This window comes from Helicoverpa zea, chromosome 22, assembly GCF_022581195.2.
Source record: "Helicoverpa zea isolate HzStark_Cry1AcR chromosome 22, ilHelZeax1.1, whole genome shotgun sequence".
NCBI lineage: Eukaryota > Metazoa > Arthropoda > Insecta > Lepidoptera > Noctuidae > Helicoverpa > Helicoverpa zea.
In genome coordinates this window covers 9,750,675-9,766,848 of record NC_061473.1, presented here as the reverse complement: position 1 = coordinate 9,766,848, position 16,174 = coordinate 9,750,675, and the positions used below count along the sequence as shown (strand labels likewise).

The 16,174-nt window shown below is 36.2% G+C and overlaps 1 protein-coding gene across 4 annotated transcripts in view; it reads right to left on the bottom strand.

Annotated features, from left to right (window-relative positions):
* LOC124641215 (rhophilin-2-B) overlaps window positions 1-16,174 on the bottom strand; it is a 135,294-nt gene that overhangs the window by 73,339 nt on the left and 45,781 nt on the right. For 2 of the 4 annotated variants that reach the window (XM_047179237.1, XM_047179238.1), the window contains exon 1: window positions 2,298-2,336. The exons of the other annotated variants lie outside the window; for them this stretch is intronic. In XM_047179237.1, the coding sequence (XP_047035193.1) occupies window positions 2,298-2,321 (24 nt within the window). In that variant the 5' untranslated portion in view covers window positions 2,322-2,336. Of the gene's footprint in view, window positions 1-2,297; window positions 2,337-16,174 lie in introns of those variants that run through there. 4 annotated transcript variants of the gene reach the window in all.

Below are 16,174 nucleotides of genomic sequence, written 5' to 3'. Positions count from 1 at the left end.
TGAAGATATCCAAATATCCGTCAGACCGAAAACAAGATGATAGGATGTTTATGAAAGCCGAAATCTTATTTGAGGGAAATTGAATGAAAGATGAGAGGTTATGAAAAAACAGCTTATTTGAAGAAAATATGATTGTTTCGTATGCATAACACGAAGATAAAAGAGATAAACAAAATGTCATACTGGTGCTAATGGTAGAAATTCTTGTAGAAGATATTTTTAGCAATATAACACATGCTGCAGAAAAGTTAATAATACTAATATTTTGCAATCCAAAACTACAGCTCTTGCCAAAACTTATCTATCTTCATGTTTTCTAAGCATCTGAAGTCAATAACTTCAAATTTACGCCTCATGAAATCTGATTGGTTTTGCAAAACAAACTGCTATTGTTCGAGGAGAGAAGAAACTTACCCATAAGTTACCTATTCCTAATATACCTATGCGTTGCATCTAAGAGAAATATGTAAGAGAACCTACTTCAAATGTATTGGCAGGGAAATGGATAGAAGATAAGTATGTAAATGTAATGGCACCAGCAGATTTTCACAAATATGTATTATTCAGAAATACCTACACTTTCAAGAAATTATCATCAACCTATACAGTCTATATTATTGGGTATTAAAAAAGTGGTATTACAGAGGTACAGACACCACATCAACCTACCTTAATCTATCCTTCAATAGATTTTCACCCTTATCACAATAGTGGAACCTGTCTGTACACTCAATACTCTCTAGCTCAAAGCTTTCAAAGCACCTATCTTCACTATTGTTACCAACTATAACACCAGTCTAAGTACTACTTACCCCGCAATGCAAAACAGCTTGAACATACATATTGAACGAGTCAAGCGCAGAACACATCAGCATAATAACGTCTTAAAATAAGCTGGACTTGACAGTTTAGCAAAATTGCCACAATTATGAGCTGTTACGGAATTACATGATCTTGGCTGATTGATACTGAGAACATTTGAATATTTTAAGCATAAAGGAACTTAATAATTGAGTCTTGGATGAACTGGTAAAATGTAATGTGAACTGAATGTGGTATGGAAAAGGCTCTAGAATTGGAAGTCATTTTGGGTTTGGCGAAAATAATAAAACCTATTTGTGAAGCTGAATTTATAGATATCGGTTTAAAAATGATGCATGATGAAAATTATGTGCAGAACATATAGCTATAAATTTCAGCTTTCGTCTTCGTATAATTCTATGACATGTGTCTGTATTTCTCACAGTCCAATGCTTCTTACAAGTCAATAACTACTTTTAAAGATTAGACTGCAGATTTAATGTAGTATTATATACAGCAGGTTTTCTTTGCAAATATGATAATTGCTGCATAAATAAAAGATTTACCTACACACTCAGATTTACACATTTAATAAAGGACCAATACATATTTAACATGTCATCACACTTCAATCTTTGGTCGAACTAGCCAATAACTTCAAACTTGCAAACTTGCATCAAATGTTTAGAACGTATCATAGATGACCTACTAATTAAATGCTGACTACATGTCTACACGCACAAAACATATAATTCAAAATCAAAGAAATATAATTCTTAATTAATCACTATTTTAAGCGTACTTAATACTTGTGCATTGCTCCGCACTTTCACATTGAAATTCTTGATCGTATCAAGGAGGTTAAACCAACTTTGTTTTTGTTATCATTTCTCTTTAACCTTATTCATTTATTTGAATGAAATCAAGAATATTTGTTAAGCATATGTTTTTGCTTGTTTTTTTGTCAAAAAAATTGGTGCCAGTATGCATCCTTGGGGTATTCCAAATGTAGAGGTTAGATATTTCGAATGTAAGCAATGTTTCAAGGGCTAACCTAACCTGGACAATTGTCTACTTACTAATTTCTTGCTTATAGCTAATTCTAGTTAAGGGAAACAATGAATCAAAAGGTTTATTCATATAGAATCAATGGAATGCCTTTAAAGATTCTTCATAACGGTAAAGAAAGTTTAATCAAGAGAAACCAAAGACTGCAATCTTCTGTTACGAGTTACAAACACTTCGCGTTCAATGGTCATTCATCAGGTAAGTTGTATTTTATACGAAGTGAAACCCACAAGCCATATACAACACTCAAGTAATTAACCAGTCTTCATGTATCGTCTTCAAAGTTTCAGATAGCAATCAACAAACAACACAAAAATGCGACATCATTTAAATATTTCGACGCTACTCTTACCAATCTTTACAAAATACTACCTCATTAACCGAACAAACTGACCGGAAAATTAGTCATTAGTAAAAGGAAAACCTACCTCCAAAATATCGACGGTCTTCATATCAGTGACGTTGAAAAATCACTAAAAGAAAAACAGGAATATTCACATTTTTTTTCACTGAAAACCACACACTGCACTTCACTTGTTTCGATTCGAGAAGTTTGATAGCGTTAACACGTGCGCTCTCCACGGCGGTCAATGAGAGAATGCGCGTGGATGGTTGCGGCATGCGCGAGCGCAGCGAAATGCCTGCTCCGATTGTTAAGGCTAAGTTGGTGTAATTGTGAAATTTCCTGTATATTAACGGATAATATAAATAAACGGTTTGAGTAATCATTGATATTTGAGCTCAATTAAGTGACTACTTATGAAAGGATCCAATCTTTTCTAAATCAATATTTGAGGTTTGACCTTTTTCATAGTAATAACTGTCCAATAATTTTGAAGAGTTTCAACATTAAATTCAATTTATGGGCATGCATTAGGCAAGCTCAAGAGTAATATTTGAAATTTGGCTCGTTATTTCAGGAGTATATTTATGTTTTCAAGACTAACAATAGTTACTTAAGTTTTTTTTATGGGATAGCTAATAAGGTTCATATCAAGGTTCTAAGTTACGTGTGCAATGTTTTTGTCAATTTGATATAATGTTACGATACTTAATTTTTTTTTGTTTAATTTTATCCTATGTATCTCATCTTTCTTATTTTTACACGCTTTTTATTAGCTTCACCTGTATGTTTGTATGTTTGTATGTTTGTAGGTTTGTAACCGACTTCTTTGGTCGCGATTTTGACCCACTTTAAACGGCCAGATTTCGTTCAAACTTTGTAGATTTATTGAGGACCGATGACAATACACTAATTTGATAAAATTATTCCATTTTTAACCGACTTCCCAAAAAGGAGTAGGTTACACATACACATCGATTACTCGGAGGTTTATAGACCGATTTACGTGATTCTTTTTTTGTTCGACTCTGAATAGCTGCCAGTTGGTCCCATAGTCATCAGGTCGGGATCTGATGATGGAAACCCTGAGAAATCGAGGGCAACCTTCAAAAGTTGTAGGCATACATAGGGTAAAAACTTGACACTCAGGTGTACGCCTAAAAGCACTATTCAACTGTGAAGATTTGGAGCTGACCTGATGATGGAGACCAGTGAGGGTCGAGGGAACTCGACAACTGAATATGTAAACTACCTCGTGTTTGGGCTTAAATTATTTCTATTGACAAGACCTTTGCAACAGTGAAGGTTTAGAGCTGACCTGATGATGGAGTCCAGAGAAAGTCGAGGGAACTCGACAACTGAATATGTAAACTACCTCGTTTGGACTTATATTCTTTGTATTGATGAGAACTTCCCACATGTATGGATAGTGACAACTATTCATATCACTGAAAAGCTTTAAATGAATAACCTTTTTACAAAAAAATTAAACCGACTTCCCAAAACACTAAAAAGCAAAAAAAAAAACTAATTTTAGGTGCATCGGCCTAGAAGTCGGTGGCAAAATTAACTTAGTAACATCCATTAGACACCGACTTCTAGGCTTTTCAATTTGCAAAATATGATTTTTGTTAATTTATATAATTTTCATCTATAGTCGATAAGGTAAGAAAATTAATTAAAATTTTCTAGATTTTTTCTCTACAGTCGATAAGGCAGGACTCGATGTTAATTTTTATTTCCGATAATTATCTTTAGCCGTTTTCTCTAATATTGACAAATTTTTGTATACTAAAAAGAATTTTAATTCTACAAAACAAATAATAGTTTTAAAACAAACTAAAAAGTAGAAAATAAATAATAGTTTAAAAAAACTAAAAAACACGCTTTTTATAGAAAAATAAACTAAAAAATAGAAAATAAATTTTAATGAATTTAAATTAAGAAAACAGTGTTAAAAATATAAATTAATAATAGTGTGAATACAAAAAAAAAATATTTAAAAAAAGCGTGGGGTGCTTTTTAAGATATTATCGAAATGAAAATCACTGTACTCATATCTGTCAATAAAATATTTATAACTATTGACACCATGCACCCCACGCTTTTTTTAAATATTTTTTTTTTTGTATTCACACTATTATTAATTTATATTTTTAACACTGTTTTCTTAATTTAAATTCATTAAAATTTATTTTCTATTTTTTAGTTTATTTTTCTATAAAAAGCGTGTTTTTTAGTTTTTTTAAACTATTTTATACTTGAAAACTATTGTCTACACAAGTGTAGGGGTAAAAGATGTAACAAAGTGAAACTATTTGAACCAATTACCCAGGGAAAACTGCAAATAATGTCCTTGAAAAAAACGTCTATTACTCAAAGAACTATAAAAATACTTCCCCTTAAGAGGATGCGCTTAAACACGGAAGCGATCGCGGCCGGTCGACAAACATCGCATCAAGCGTAACGGTACTAGCCACCGACCGATTGGATAGAGGTTCTTCCGAAATTGGACACAATCATTCGACAAGTTGGTCATAATGAAGTATATAGTAAGTATTTGGAATGAAGGTCATTCAAGGCTATATGTGATGCTGAAGTCTGCTGGGGCTGCGGGATTGTTCGAAAGAGTTACTGTGGCCTTGGTACACAAAGGGCTCCAGAAGGAACATGGCTTAATCAGTGGAAGTTTGATACTGCACGCACAGCTCGATGGGTCGTTTGATGATTTCCCACATAAAAAAAGATTCACACAATCTCCAGAATGTACATAGAATGTTTTATAGTTATCGGCACGAATCTTGAGCTCTGACCTTCACCTGCGCAGAAGAAATTTATTGGGTCCCTTTTGTGGTATGAAGTGAGCGCGGGGGAGGGCTAAAGCGGTGATTGATCCGCAGTGCATCGCGTCATAGCCGTCACTCGGGATTGGTGCTTTGCTAATAAATCACTTCTGCGCAGATGTAGGTCAGAGCTCAAGATTCGTGCCGATAACTATAGACTTATTTTAGTTAGGCCAACGTTTGACCATTTCACAATCAATTTTTTTTGAATGATTTAGAACATAAATAACTAAATCATATTAAGTCATCGGTAGATACATACTTACTGAAATTCTTGGTTTAAATTGGTCAAGAACATTATGTCAGCCAATATTTTGAAATACCACAACTTTGAATTGACCCCATGACCTCATGGTTACCATGTCAACGCCCCTCAACGAATACATTAACGGCGCTTAACCATATGAAATGAGATGATATGCTGACGAAATTATAAATTAAAATGATTCTAAGTAGATCATAACAGAAGGTTTGAAACTAGATCGTGTTAGTTTTCTTTAAAGATGACATTGAGAAGAAATGCTGTAACTGTTATGATAAGTTCATAGGATTCCTCATAATATTCTGATCTAATTCTGATCATCATAATTCCTGCTCGTATCCTTGTTACTTGTGAGATGACGGCAGATAGAAGAGTATGGAAGGAGAAAACATGCAGCGCCGACCACAAATAAAATTTTGATAAGGACAGGAGGATGATGATGATGATTCTAATTTCTTATTTGTGGTTCGGGGCAGCATGTTTTCTTCTTCCATACTTCTCTGTCTGACCTCATCCCACTGGCGACATTCATATAAATGACATTCATTGTGAAATAAGTAGGATTCATTAAATACTTAAGTGTATATGATAATGAATACCTTTGCAAAGCCATAAGTACCTACAATTGTTTTCAAATCACCTCTGGAGTAAGGATGGACAAGTAAAGCTGTGTCACTTTGTGATGTTTTTCAGTAAACAAAATTGATCCCGAATTCCTGAAGTTTTAAACATGTTTTGCGATATCGCCCTGAACTTCCTACTGTTAACTTTATGCTATTTTTCAATGTCTCGTCTTTGTAGAAATTAATCACATTCACTAACTTGTAATTAATAGGATTGCATACGAAGATTAGGGTGAGCTTGAATTTACACAAAAACATAATTTACCTGTTCGAGTATAAAATATTGCCATGCTGTCAGCTCGTTTATTTTAACAAGATGAAGTCGTAAAACGTTTCATTAAATATTCTAACTAAAGAAACCGGAATGTGGTAATCTAATTTATTGTAGCTAGTATTATGCACAGACTCTATGTAATAATTTGATAGAAATGGCAGAATTCACAACTAATAATACTGCTTGTAGTAAAAAGTATTTAATAAAACTAATTTACTGAAAAAAACCTTTATCAATTAAGTGCCTACTAAAATACTCCGAGCAAGTAACACGCCGTAACGCCTACGTAACAACACATAGCATGTTACACGCGCGCGTGAACAATATCTTGCTATAACAATTTTGTCAGGCGTTACAACATGAAAGCATTGTAGGTATGCAGTTTTTTGCAACCGACAACTGTGCTCTGCCATGCTCTATTAAGTATAGCTGTGTAGTAAGTAGAATAGATTAACAGCGGAGTTTTTAAAGAAAAATAATAGTACTCTTTGATGTCGTGTTGTATGAGGAAAATTGTTTGAAAAATGCATTAGTAAAATACAGTTTGGAGTATCAGAACCGGGGTATTGCTTTTAATACCGTTGACAAAGAGTCATGCTGTGTTCAACTGTTTTAGTTTTTAGTAAATATTGACAAAAACATTAAGAAACTGCACATAAAATTCAAATTGATGTGAGAATACGAAAACAATTAAATAAAAAGAAACGGTTTCCAGTTATTTTAAACTGTGTTAGAAGTTTTTAATCAAAATGCATTATGGCTGTTACGTTGTTGGTAACTTTTGTTATGACCCTTTTAAGAACCGGTGCCCATAAAAATACTTTTGGAAACGCACAACTACCCATGCTTCGGTGCGGTCAAAACTGGGACTGGTATTGATCAATATTTTATTTAAGAACGTATTTCGAAAATCTTTAATTTTACTTACCTACATTGGTAGGTAGTATTTAGCTGACTTGTTTCTATAGGCACATAAGTTATTTAAAATTATTTCTCAAAAAAATCTGACTCAAATACGGTATTTTCTTATGCTTTTCTTGGCCTGTACTGCATTTCCCAGTCAAGTACAAAAAAAATTACAAAAATCAATTGGTATTAAAAACAGGACATTCTCTTGCATAATACGAACACCATAGCGATTGCCATAACATACCATGACAAAGGTCGAGCATGGCTACAACCTGCGCTTGGAGTTATGACCTTCTACAATGGAATGTCAGCTAGCCTGTCACTGCTTACCCTGTTCATGGAGATGCCTTTAAGATAACAAAGTACCTGATGTGTTTGTAAAGCATTTATTGAATTTTTCATAATCAAAACACAAATTATACACAAATTACAACATCATCATCATCTTCATCTGTCTAGCTTATTCCCAACTATGTTGTGATCGGCTCCCAGTCTAACCAGATACAGCTACCCTACCAGTGTGTTACAAGAAGCGACTGCCTATCTGACCTCCTCAACCCGGGCAAGCCAATACTTCTGGGTAAGACTGGTTGTCAGAGTTACTGGCTTCTGACTGCCCGTAACCACTGCTATAACATACAATCTTCAATCATGCAGTCATGACCTTCCACAATGGAATGTTAGCACGCCTGTCACTGCCTAGCCTGTTGATGGAGATGCCGTTAAGATATTAACGTACCTGTTGTAGTCATAGTGTGTTTAGTGAATTTTATAACAGGTTGCGCAAAATTGGGTAGGCAAAAATGAGAAATAAAAAAACCTTCCTTTGGAGGACACTGATAAAAGCTGGGAACTAACAACAAATAACATATAAGCAGTTAGTTATAAAAGACGGGGACAAAGGCTAAGAAAATACTTGCTGCCGAATTTTGATGCGGTTTTCTCCAATAGATGGACATATTAGATAGGCCTGGAGACAGGTAGGCGTTAAATAATTCGCATTTTCACTGTAAATAATACTCCTTTTTCAGATAGAAAGACACCAATAAATCTTCTTCAACAGAAATTCCTGTCAGCAATTACTATGTAGATGTAAGAGATAAAGCCTGCACGGGGTTCGAACCGGCGACCTCGGTGCGACATTTGGGCACGGCAAGGAATGTGGGACGGTAAGTATTATACTGCAGAATACTGCTCATGGGTGAACGGGGACATGGATTGAGGAGTGCATGGAGTGTTTATTTGCCGTAGTTATTGTTAAATTAGTTTGTTGCTCTGAAGTTAGTAACTGTTGAATTTTTGAAGTTACAAATTCCAGATCATTATTATTTTCTTACCCGATTAATCTGAATTTCCTACTTGGAGTCTGTCTCCTTCTACCATTCTTCTCTGTCTGACGTATTTTCATTAGTAAATAATCCTCTTCACATAATCCAATCGTTTCTTTGGTAGTCCCCTTCCTATATTCTCATTTAAATTCTTCCTTAACACTTTCCCCAGTGGTAAATATGTTAGGTCCAGCAGTGGAATTATAAGGCTGTTTTATGACGTTATAGAAAACAAAATATCTAGTTAAAATATTGCACCATAATAAATGAATGCTTTCATGAAGATTTTTTGACTCCAAAAAAAAGATGGAGGCAGCATTTCAAGCTTCTTATGCATACTCCATTTCTACATAATCCGTGTTATCAGAAACGTATCGTTGCAACTATTTACCAGCAGTTTATACTCAGATCGTTCGTCACCGAGGAATGCACGCAGCACTGACGGACGGACAAGTTGGTACTAATTTTATTATTAAACTATCAATTTTTCTGCGGTTTCACAGGCGTCCTATAGGAACAACTGAACGTACTACGATAAAATATAGCATATTGTGTTACTTGGGAAGAGTGTAGCTTTTCATAGGATGTTTTCCAAAGCTTTTGAAAGAATTTTATAAATCGGTTCAGTACTTATGGGGCCTGTGTGGTTCGAAGAAAGAAAAAAAATATTTCCTCTATATTATATCAGTCAGTACGATGACACCTTTTATGAAGATTTTCTGTTGGCAAAAAAAAGATGGAGGCAGCATATCAAGCTTGTCATGCATACTCCATTTCTACATTATCTGTGTTATCATAAACGCCTCGCTGTAACTATTTACCAGCAGTTTGCACTCAGATCGTCCGTCACCGAGGAATGCACGCAGCACTGACGGACGGACAAGTTGCTACTAATTTTATTATTAAGTGTATATGTAATGGTTTATATTGTTTTATTTTGTAACCTGTTTTAAGAGGTTTGTTGCGATATTATTGTGAAGTTTCGATGTGTAGGAAAAGGTTGGAGTTAGAGGAAAATGTGTTTGTTAGGTACTTTGAGGAAATGCTTGCAATTTTTTTTTCTTACATGAAAAATACTGAAAATTCAATATATTAATAATAAAATATTACAAAGTTGAAAGGATTGTTTGAATCATTTCAACTATGGTGGATCGAATTGTTAAAATCGTTCAGTGTTCAGTACCTAAACCATTTGTGAAAAAGCTGTAGGCTACTTTATCCGGGCGCGCAGAGTCGTTCCCAGAGGACGCGGGTGAAACCATAGGTCTATATGTAAATGTAGACAACTACAAAAAAAAAGGTGTTACTTACTAAAATCGAACCTGCGTAGGAAGTCGGTCTTCAAACCCACATCTACCGATCAACGACCGCGCTACTGTCTCACTGCACCATCAGTCTAATCTACCAACAATACCAGTTAACCTAGATAGGAAACCAGTATGATAACTTAACTGGTTTAGATAACAATGTAGACATCTTGCATATTAACTGAAAAAAACCAGGCACCATTGCATTTAGCCCGGTCACGACTAACCGCCATTCAATTTTAACCGTCACTTTAACCTTCGAACCATTTACAACCTTGTTTCAAAGAAAATAAAGTTCAAATTGCTGTAGTGTTTTCTACTCATTCAAGTTTTTCAAATGTTTATCTAGTCCTTTCATAAAACAAACAATTTGAAACTTTATTGATCTTACAATAGAGTTCAACATGCAATCGTCGTCTTTCGTCTCATAATAACAATTATTTTCGAACTTATAATTTTAAAATTTGAATATAGAATTGTGACGCCATCATGTTTAATCAATACTATCTGGATTGATTGAAAATGTGCATACGAAATTCAACTTTAATACTTGGAACATAAGGTTTAATATTGTAGATGATGGTGATGTGCGTGTGTACATACGATATTCAACTTTATACACATTACGTTAAAGTTGAATATTGGAGATGCTGGTTATGTGCGTGGGTGGTGTTAGTTTTGCATACAATGAGATTGACAATTTGCTTTCTGATTGAGCTGGGTTTAATGGAGGCGTTTGCCGAAGGATAGAGAAATATTATAATAAATGTATTAGCAGAATAACTGTAAGTAATCATTAATTCAATTTTAAGGCCGATTTACACTTTGCGAAGTGTGAAGTGATAAGTGTTAAGCGTTAACTTTACGCGATAAGTCTCAAGTGTTAAGTAATCTTTTCCATCTCCGTTTACACAGTGTTTAGGAAGAAGCTCATAGTGGTACTGTCCGTTGTGCATAGTGTCTCTAGAAATGGAAGATGAACAGAGCCTAATATTGAGACAAATAATTAAGGAGATTGTATCTGTTGTGGTATATGATATAGAAAATGAACTCAATTTTGAAATCGGGAATTCCCATCGCTTCACTCAGTTTCAATAGGGCCGCATCTCTCAACTGTTTGTTTTTAAATTCTGCGCACTTTACATTGTATAGGCATTCAAACTTTATGTATTCTTGTACGAATTTTAAAGTATGTTGTTCCGTCCACTTCATTTTCGCTTTGAACTTGACACTGCGCACTTAAGACACACGTATTTACACACTGATTAGTACAGGCAAATTGCGAGAGAGGGTAGTAGAAAAGTTGAGAGGGGGTAGTCACTTAACAACAAAAATAGACCTTGATTCTATTCACTCGCACTAATCAATAAGTACTAATCGCACGTATCACTTAACACTAATCACTTTACGCTTCCGTTCACACCTTGATTACTAAACACCTGCACTAATCACCTGCAGTGTTAACTTAACAAAGTGTAAACCGGGCATTACATACAGTGTTTAATACATTTTAATATGGGTTGTAATATTTTCTGATTTTTTTTATGCGAGTCACTCTACTAACGTTCCGCAAGTCACCAAAAAATGTTATCATGCAATATTAAAACTAGCAAAATTCTCACTGTTCTGCCCTGAAGTTCGACCTATAAAAACCTCACGGTGGTGAAAATCTTCTAAAAACCAGTGCCTACTGCGTTTGTGCGAGTCGCCAAATAGCTTAATTTAGTGAGTCGTCAAAACTATTTGACTATACTTACATTGGAAACCCAAAACACACTATGCAAATAAATTACCAGCAAACATTTACATGTTAAAAGCCTCTCATCAGGTGAGGACCTGAATCTCCAGTAGGTAACGGTCAGCCCCAACAGCCTACAGTGAGTACACAGTTATGATAACCTGTAACCAGTGGCAGCGGGTACGACCAGTCGACAGTCAACTATCACTTTCGTTAAACATACTGGATTCTGAGATGTACGACTTTTATATTGATAAGGAAGAGGTACGGATAGAGGATATGCAGAAAATGTTTACCTTTAAGAAGGTGTACTTGGTACACTCATTTTTTTTTTAGCTTTTACTGTCCCATTGCTGGGCAAAATCCTCCCCATTTTGTCTCCACACCTCTCGATCCTTTGATTGTTCACTCAATTTTTACAATTAGTAGGTATATTTTGTAAGATAGAAACTTTGATATGGATCCGGCAGCGCAAAGTATGAAGAATTCTATTTAACTGAAGAGTTGAGTTTTAGGTAGAAGCAAAGCCACGTTATTACACACTCCTGTCTAATTCTTGTAATAAGGAGATCGAGGTTTTTAATAATAGTCTTGGAAGCCACAAAAACTACCGAGTCTATGCATTTTGTCATCATACTCACAAAGACATTCAAATTCATCCACCGCTTTCTTATTTTTTCCCATATCGCCCGTTCTCCAATCATTAATATTGATGGAGTCTTCCATCAATAATGTAACAATTCTCTTTACTTAAAAAAAAATATATAAACCCTCGATTCTTTACTTTCTTTATGTACGTAATATTGTACCTAGCATAAGGAAGCTCAAAGTAAACTTCCTACATTCACAATACTGCTTTTAAGAAGTAAAAAAAACAATTGACTGACAACAGAATACCCTACCCATGTCTGTTCCATCTTCCTTCACTACAAGAGGGATTGTCGACGAGCCTACCGGCGCGCACGCATGCGATGACGTCATCGAAGTGTCAAACAGTTAACTGACGTTTGTATGGCGTGCGAATAGTGGGTGATTGACTGTTGAGCTTTTTGAGAAGGGCGTGGATTTTGATAGGTTACCATGATCTTTCAATGTACCTAAGTTGAAATCACATTAGTATTATAAGCGTAAAAGTTTGGATGGGTGAAAAATTCTGACACTGCAATGTATAAGCTTACACCAGCGGTTTACCAGCGTCCCGTGGGAATCACTTTGTGAAACCGAATAAAAAGGGCCTGCCTCGATAAGTGAGCTATCTAACACTGAAAATCGGATCAGTAACTCTTGAGAGTAGCGCGTTTAAGCAAACAAACTCGTCAGCTTTATAATATTCGCATAGACTAGCGGTTTTCACGCGGTTCCTGGAGAGGAACGTACCCGGATACAATATAGGCCGTGTTACTCGGGAATTGTGTAGTTTTCAAACAATGAATTAATTTTTCAAATTGGTTTAGTAGTTTTGGAGCCATATAACATTAATAGTATAGATAATAGTATTATAGCTGATTTTGGAGTAGCATCTTCCATTACCAATATCTGCTGACTCACGCCACCACATCTCATGATTGATGCTGACAGCTGAATGCCGACCATTAAGGTCAAACTGCACTGTTAGGCTGGCCGTTTGTTTGAACTCTAGCTTTGAATGCCTTCAAATACTACAATAGGAAAAAACGGTTTTACCTAGTAGTTTATAGTATAAGTAGTCGAAAATCTAGTATGATTCAAGGGGCTACAAATGGATAATTTCGCCAAACCAATAAAGTTTTCTTGGATTAAAAGGCCTTTTTATAACGGCAGAAGGAAAAACTGCTGAGAAAGCTGTCACGATATACGGGTGAACTTCATATTATGATATTTTTAAACAGAATACTCAATCGTCAGTTAATTTTAAGTGCTATTTAAACATTATTTTATCACTGCCACTAACGCACAACAGCTGCGACAGAAAGACTTTTAAGTTAATCCAGTAACTATTAGGGTGCGTCCACATCTGGCGAATGCGCCGCGAATGCGCAGCACGCGAGCCGATCGCGAGCTGTCCGCGAGCTGCGCGCGTGCATTTTTGTTCGTGCGCCGCTTCTGCGCCGCCCGCGCGCAGCTCGCGCGCGACCTAAGCGCCGCACGCGAGCGGCGCGCAGGCGGCGCGCGACGTCTGCCATCTTCGATAGTACTGAGCCAATATACGGAACTGTAAGGGCGAGAACTGATTGCGCGCAGATCGCGCGCCGCTCGCGCGCTCTATACGAGCCTTGCGTGAGTTGCGCTAAAGAGGCGCACCGAACTATTGCAGTGACTGCACGCGCGCAGCTCGCGGACAGCTCGCGATCGGCTCGCGTGCTGCGCATTCGCGGCGCATTCGCCAGATGTGGACGCACCCTTATAGTAATCTGTGGTGAAACTTAAAGTTAAGTAGTGTTTGAGTGATTCAGGGTTAGAAATAATGTGTACTTAAACCAAGAGGACATTTTAAAATCAGTTCCGATCACAAATGAAATCCATAACATACACTTATCTTTCCCTCTTTCACCTAAAACTATTTTAGAAAACCCCAATGACTACACGAGAGAAACAACACAAAACACTCCGTTTCTTGTATCCAACTATGTGGATCAGCTATGTTTCAATTATCATCACAATACGAGGGTGCCTGGTTCCCACGGTGCACTTAGTACCAAAGCTTGGTACCTAGCTTGTAGTGAGGGTATTAAGGTTATGTAGATATTAGCTCTTCGGTGGTATTGTTGCGGTGAAAATGTAATGTTCTAGCGTCATTGGCCTATATTTGACTTGATTTGAAATCTTCTTTTATACTAAAGAAAATATAGGCACCTATATTTTAGCGTGGCAATGCAGCCTTTTGGGCACGATCCCCGCTTTGGGCCGATGCGGATGAATTTTTTGGTACATAGTTTTTATTTTTCCTTTTTTTATTTTTGTAAATAGGTAGATTAGGTAGGGTTTAACGTGTCTTACTTAAGAAAACATGCGTTTAAGCTTGGAATTACGGCAGTTGCTGTTTTTCGACGGTAAGCTACAAAAGGTATTCCAATGACACTAGGATTTAAGACGAGTGAAACCTCAGCAACAGGTTCACTATCTATTAAATTATTTACTGCAGTATTCAGGCCGCACTAAAAGCTCATTATTGGTGGAAAACTTGATATTTTACCAACTTGGGAATCGAAAGCACTATTAATTATTTTTGAAGCAATTAAAACATGGCCAAACCTTAGTAAATCGACATTCTTGTCAATGGAATGCCACAGACCTCTAACAGCCTAGAGCGAATTACTCTTAATGAGACAAATTCTTTTCTGCAATTTGATTTCAGATGTGCAAGATTTCAACTTCAAACCCACAACATCATAACTCCTTGTACGATACAAGCTATTACCAACTTTAACAGCCCAGCTTTAAGGTTGAAAATCTTTTGTTGGGATTGTCATCAGGTCTTACTCAAGAGATATTGGGGTCATAGAATAAATTGTTAAAGCTTGCTCGACGCCAAAATGGTAAACAAATATAGCTGGATAGTCTTGTAAGACACCTGCGCAGGCGCAGATTAGGGTAAAGGAGTGCTAATGTTTACGACATTCCATAGACAAGTGTTTGTTGTTTAGACATTGATTCATTGTTAATGGAGGCTCGTAAATTATTGATCGGAATCTATGGATTTGTTATGGTGTATTAATAATAAATAAATGCTCACAGGAATTCAACAGAGGCAATTGTTATATTAAGAGCCGGTTTTAAGGTGGATTGAAGAAGGAATTTTGACCTGTCGTCCTGTATGGATCGGAGTGTTGGGCATTGAATAAAAAACTTTTTTACAAAAAAATTAAACCGACTTCCCAAAACACTAAAAAGCAAAAAAAAAAAACTAATTTTAGGTGCATCGGCCTAGAAGTCGGTGTCTAATGGATGTTACTAAGTTAATTTTGCCACCGACTTCTAGGTTAGTTTTTTATTTACAGCTTTTCAGTGATACGAATAGTTGTCACTATCCATATAAGTGGGAAGTTCTCATCAATACAAAGAATATAAGTCCAAATACGAGGTATTTACATATTCAGTTGTCGAGTTCCCTCGACTTTCTCTGGTCTCCATCATCAGGTCAGCTCCAAACCTTCACTGTTGCAAAGGTCTTGTCAATACAAATAATTTAAGCTCAAACACGAGGTAGTTTACATATTCAGTTGTCGAGTTCCCTCGGCCCTCTCTGGTCTCCATCATCAGGTCAGCTCCAAATCTTCACTGTTGAATAGTGCTTTTAGGCGTACACCTGAGTGTCAAGTTTTTACCCTATGTATGCCTACAACTTTCGAAGGTTGCCCTCGATTTCTCAGGGTTTCCATCATCAGATCCTGACCTGATGACTATGGGACCAACTGGCAGCTATTCCGAGTCGAACAAAAAAGAATCACGTAAATCGGTCTATAAACCTCGGAGTAATCGATGTACATACATAGAAAAAAAAAAAAAACATACCGGCCGAATAGAGAACCTCCTCCTTTTTGGGAAGTCGGTTAAAAAGAGGGATGAGAAGAGAGTGCATGTAGCAGAAATGAGAATGCTGAGATGTGTGGTGTTACAAGAATGGATAAAGTGAGGAATGATTACATTAGAGGAAGTCTGAAAGTAGCGCCAGTTACAGAAAAGATGAGAAGTAGAAGAT